Genomic DNA, 6424 nt, shown 5'->3' on the forward strand with positions numbered 1-6424 from the left:
GCCCAGGTTGGCCAAAACTGTGACTCCGTAGATGAGAAGGAACAGCAGGAAGAGGAAGACTTTCAGCTCAGGGGCATCAGATAATCCAAGGATAATGAACTCTGTCACAGTGCTGCAGTTCTCCTCACCCATGTTCCCACTTTATTTGGTGTTGGAGGAAAAAAACAAATAAGTTATTCTCCATTACATGACCTAAAATTTAGTTTTGGGTCTCTCCTGTAAAAAGACATTAGAAGAAGTGAGATAGTTATTTATCAGACATGATTAGGACTTCTATTTCAAAATTTAAGAAAAATTCTGATATTGTATATTTACAGATGCATAAACTCACAGTCTAATTCAAGAATCATACATAAACATTAACATTTATAAGAACTTATATATATATTTTTTTTTTTAAGTTGTCTTTCACAATTGAGATCTTGGCACTGATTCATTAGGAAAGAGATTAAAGTATCATGTAATTAGCCCTTTTGATCTTTCAAATTCAAATCCTATTTTGGGGGGAGAGAAGACTCTTTAATTTGACACTCTATTACTTGGTTCTTCAGAAATAATTCTTAAACTATGTATTACCCTTCTCTAAGTTTAATACTGAAATGCTGAAAGATATGCTTATTTGAGTTTGCTTGCCCACAAGTGTATATGTTTTATATGCAGGTATTATGTGAAGAAAGTAGTTTTAAATTCTAAGTTGGCAATTTTCCATAAAATTAGTATAGTTGCCTTGTTAATTATAATCTCAGTATTGGCCATGGTTTAGGAAATTTTTATTGATTAGTACAATCTCTTAGCAACTATGACTCTTCACCCTTAGAAAGATCTACTTGGTAGATGAATTTAATTCTTTGATTTTATTTGAAGAACTGATTAAAGATGTGCATAGAAAATTATTTTTAAAAATTCCCACTGTTGTATTTCAGCATTATTGATAATATTAAAGCTTCGAATTAGCATCAAATAAGAGGAGAATGCTCAAATTTATGGTGAATATGTCATGGAAAATACGCAGTATTAAAATGATCATTTTAAATAATGTTTAATGACATGAAAAATGACTGTGATATAATGCAAAGTTTAAAAAACAGAAAGTCATATTGTACAGGTGGAACACTGCAAATACACACATATGCTGCATTGTATTTTCAATTTAACAACATCCATAAACATAAATAACTTATCCTCTACTGTTTTAAAAAGGGAATCTTTAAATACCTCAATTCTTACAAAACTTACGTATTATGAGGTGGAGTGGGAGAGGAGGGTGGAAATTTTTAATGAGACACACATACTTTCAAAGCTATTGACACATAACAAGTACAAAGAGAGGGTGATAAAACTCTTATTTATTCCCTCTCCCTTGCCATTGGCAGATATGTACATGACTGCAGAGGCAATGGTTGGGTAATCTGGGAGGACAGAGAATCCAGACTAGAGACCAACACAGCCAGGTATCCTTCCCATTCCTCAACTGATCTGAAAGATGTGCAGGATATGAAAATTGCTAAATCCCAGTGTGAAAACAAATAGTTATTATGATAATAAGATTTTCTGTCTTCAAATGGCCTGGAAATGTGAGTTATATGTCTTTCTGTGAGTTCAAAGCAGTGTATAATTTTGAAAATCATCTTCTGTTTTCAAGTCTAAAGATGAAAAATCAGGCTGTTAATTTCTCATAGAGCAGTGCTTCTTAACCAGGAGAGACCTTGATCTCAGTGGGATATTGTCAATGTCTGGAGGCATTTTTTGTTGTCACAACAGGGAGGGTGTGCTGCTCACATGCAGTGCGGATGCTCCTAAACACGTATAGTGCGCATGATGGTCCCAACCACAACACATTCCCACCTGCAACACACTATCCGGACAAAATGTCAATAGTGCTCTAGTCAAGAAATCTGTCATAAAGAGACATTTCAGAGTGCTTGCACAAAGCCACAATAATTTCTCTCCTTTCTGCTTCAGAAGTAGATCACTTGTCTTTGTCCCTCCATGAACAGTCACATGGACCTCTTACTGCCATCCTCAGCATCGAAGGGACTGTCAGGAGAATCTTCATGAGGTCTTTGCTAGGTTGCATGGAGGGGCTTAGTGTGAGAGAGGAAGAAGAGAAAAGGAGAGAGAACAAGCCTTCATCCCAATTTATTCACACTGTTATTCCTCTCACAGTAACAGCTGCTATAAGAGATTTGGTTCCACAGATTAAATTGTTCCCATTTCCTAGATTTCTGAGATTACCCCTTAATACACAAAGGGAAAAATATTTTCATAAAGGAATGATCAAAGGATGGCAGATCTTAAAATATTCTCTAACTAAGAGGGGGAGAAAAGATAGATGTCTTAAAACTCTACTACTACTGCTCTTTACAATTCCTTCTTTTTCTACATACAACTGAAGAATTACCTCTATTGGGAAAAACAAAAAAACGTTTTCAGCTCCCAGAAAAACCCACAATGTACAGCCCAACCAACCAACCTGAGAGATTGATGTTGCTTCCTATTTTGAAGACGCTGTGATGGAAAAGTGTTATAGGTTTTATGTTTGTGCTTGTGTATCCCTGGGGCCCTTGTTCTGTTAGCCTGCTAAACAATTATTGATCTCTGTGGATATCAACAAGATATCAAGAAAACTATCCTATCTTGGGACTCAAACAATTATTGATCATTATGGGATGTAAGCTTGAGGGGGAGGCCATCCAACATGGTACATATAATAACCTAACAAAATAACATCCAGAGTTCATGATGAACTGTTAATTTATTTTCATGGAAAAGAATGGTATTGGACATCTAGTCTAAATAACATAGCCAATACATATCATCTGTGTTGTATGAATGTCTGTGTAATGTATGAGTGTGTTTGTGTATGTAAATACACATGAGTATATATGCTGTTGTTCACATACTGAAATATATAGTACGTTGTTGTTAATAGCTGTTCATTTTGTTCTTAGTGAGCCCCAAACTATTGTCACAAAATACATCTGTCTTGAAGGACAGAGTCTCATTACAACAAAGGCAAAAGAGCATCTATGAAGAGCATCACTGGTGGTGAAGCCCTGTATCATCCGGGCCTCCCACTCACAGCAAAGCCTCTTTGCTTGTATGTATATCTTAGACTTAAACAAATGGAAGGTGCTTTTAAAGTTAATTTAAATTTTTAAAGTTTGCTAGGAATTGATATCAGGATCATTATCCATACATTTAATAATATTAATATGAAGCTCTAAGATTGTAATAAAATGTACTTAAACTACATATAATAACACATTAACTACATATTAATAACACTTAAACTACATATTCATAAAATATTACATTAATAAGGTTTAATGAGGTCAACACTATATTAATTTTCTGAGTGTGTTTTTAGTGGATGGTTTTAAACAATTTTACCCTAAATGAATGAATAACAGATATATTTAATTAGCACATGGTAAGAATTGGAAACTCTTTGTGGTAATCTTGCCAGAACTTGAGCAAATGAGTGACCACAGAACAGACCACTCCCAGACCTGGCAAGGCTAATCTTGGCATGTCTTGCTCTTGTATATGGAATCAGTTGACAGGGGAGAGTCTAAGAGGGTTGCACACTCAAATCAGGTACCTTACCAGATGGCAGGTCATGTGCTGGGATGTGACATATTTATTCTCATTGTCAAATACAGTAGTTTGTGCCTGTTCATATGGCAGCATTTCAAATTTCCAAGAAAGTCTGATATTTAAAATTCTATTGAAGGTTAATATACTGTACTAAATATAAAGAAAATTGTATGAGTACCAGATATTCCTAAAGGTAAATTTTTTGAGAATCCAGAAAAAACAGAAATCAAGAGAAAAAGTGTTCCCCCATCAAATTCCAGTATCTAAAACTCTGTTACCTACATTTCTTTTCTTTAATTTCTTATTAAAATTCCAAATAAATTTATAGAGGCTTTATAAAATAATTCCCCAGATTACCTTTTCTCCCTTACAGAAACACCTGAAAATCTATTTCTTCCACCATACTGATGATTTTCTCAGAATTTTATCTAGACCGATTGAGTAGAGAAAAGAGAAAGGATATTTTTAATTTACCATGTTCAATAGTTTGTGAAGCTAACAATTATGTGCTTTTTATTTTATTTTCAATATGTTTATGTAGACAACTGAAGACAACTACACTGAAGACAACTTGAAACAAATTTTTTATTCTCTAACTTGGGTGAAAATTCAGTTGAGAAAGATTCAGTGATTTTCACTTTCAGGGAAAAAAATGTTCACAAAGGATTGATAATTTTTGTGATGTCTTTGTAGGCAGAAACACAGCATGACATGCGTTATTAGTCTTTCTGTGCCTGGCGTATTTCACTTAATATAATTTTCTGTAAGTCCATACATGTTGCTGCAAATGACAGTATTACATATTTTTTATATAGCAGAGTAGTATCCCATTGTGTAGATATACCACATTTTCCGTTTTTTTGAAGTAAAGATTTTACTATTGCTACTATTTAGATGTAATGATGGTAGTTTTATTATTTATTTATTTATTTATTTATTTGATTTTATTTTGTCAATATATAATGTGGTTGATTTTTTTTTTTTTTTTTAAGATGACTAGTAAGAGGATCTTAACCCTTGACTTGGTGTTGTCAGCACCATGCTCTCTCAAGTGAGCTAACCGGCCAACCCTATATAGGGATCCAAACCCACGGCCTTGGTGTTATCAGCACCGCACTCTCCCAAGTGAGCCACGGGCTGGCCTAACAATGTGGTTGATTATTGTGACCCATTGCTGAAACCTCCATCCCTTCTCCCCCTCCCTCACAACAACTTCATATCTGTTAGCTTGTCATATTAACTTCAAGGAATTGCAATTGTTGTGTCTTCTTCCTTCCACCCCCGAGTTTATTTGTGTATTTATGTATTTATTTTTATCTCCCATAAATAAGTGAGAACATGTGATATTTCTCTTTCTGTGCCTGACTTTCTTCACTTAATGTAATTCTCTCTAAGTCCATCCATGTTGATGTGAATGGTATAATTTCGTCCTTATTTATAGTAGAATAGTATTACACTGTGTAGATATACCACATTTTCCTTCTCAACTCATCTGAAGATGGACATTTGGGCTGGTTCCAACTCCTGGCTATTGTAAACAGTGCTTCAATAAACTTTTTATTGCAGATATTCCCTTGGCATGATGGTTTCCATTCCCCTGGGTATATTCCCAGCAATGGAATAGTTGATTGATATGGTAGATCTATCTGTAATTGTTTGTGGAACCTCCATACCATTTTTCATAAAAGCTGCACCACTTTACAGCCCCACCAACAGTGTATGAAGTTTCCTTTTTCTCCACAACCTTGCCAGCATTTATCATTCACAGTCTTTTGGATATTAGCCATCCTAACTGGAGTGAGATGGTATCTCAAAGTGGTCTTGATTTGCATTTCCTGGATGCCAAGTGAGGTTGAGCATTTTTTCATGTGTCTGTTGGCCATTTGTATATCTTCCTTTGAGAAATGCCTATTCAGCTCCTTTGCCCATTTTTTAATTGGGTTACTTGCTTTTTTGTTGTAAAGTTGTGTCAGTTCCTTGTATATTCTGGATATTAACCCTTTGTAAGATGTATATTTTGCCAATATTTTCTCCCCAATCTGTTGGTTTTCTTTTTTATTCTGTTGATTGTTTATATTGCTGTGCAGAAGCTTTTTAGTTTGATATAATCCCATTTGTTTATTTTTCCTTTAGTTGCCTGTGCTTTTTGGGTCCTATTCATGAAGTCTGTACCCACTCCTACTTCTTGGAAAGTTTCCTCTGTTTTCTTTAAGGATTTTTTTTTCGTTTCTTTGTTTTGTTTTGTTCTGTTTCAGGATGTATAATTAATCATTTAAACCATGTGAGTTGCTTTCGGTATATGGTGAAAAGTATTGGTCTTGGAATGGCAGAATTAACATTGTGAAAATATACATATTATCAAAAATGATCTACAGATTCAATGCAATCCCAATCAAAATTCTAATGACATTTTTCTCTGAGATGGAAAAAGCTATCCAGACATTTATATGGAAGAACAAAAAACCACACATAGCCAAAGCAATCCTGGGCAAAAAAATAAAAAATAAAGCTGGAGGCATAAAACTACCTGACTTTAAACTATATTACAAAGCTATAATAACCAAAACAGCATCGAATGGCATAAAAATAGACACACAGATCAATGGAATTGAATAGAGAACCCAGAAATCAATCCATATGCCTAGAACCATCTGATCTTTGTCAAAGGCAGCAAATCTACATACTGGGGAAGAGACCAACTTTTCAAAAAGTGGTGCAGAGTAAACCAGATCATCACTTTTGAGTGCAACTCAACTGCTCTATAGTACATGGTGATGTTCTACACTTTCAAAGTCTCTTTCCAAAAATGTAACATGGACAATGT

General features: G+C 34.6%; 1 protein-coding gene across 1 annotated transcript in view; it reads right to left on the bottom strand.

The window, feature by feature from the left end:
- The window catches only part of LOC103610205 (olfactory receptor 5L2-like), a 1802-nt gene extending 1670 nt beyond the window's left edge, over positions 1–132 (bottom strand). Inside the window, exon 1 of the mRNA XM_008594419.1 lies at positions 3–132. Within this exon, the coding sequence (XP_008592641.1) occupies positions 3–132 (130 nt within the window). The remainder of the gene's footprint in view (positions 1–2) is intronic.
- Between the last annotated feature and the right edge of the window lie 6292 nt (positions 133–6424).

Source organism: Galeopterus variegatus, unplaced genomic scaffold, assembly GCF_000696425.1.
Source record: "Galeopterus variegatus unplaced genomic scaffold, G_variegatus-3.0.2 Scaffold10757, whole genome shotgun sequence".
Taxonomy (NCBI): Eukaryota; Metazoa; Chordata; class Mammalia; order Dermoptera; family Cynocephalidae; genus Galeopterus; species Galeopterus variegatus.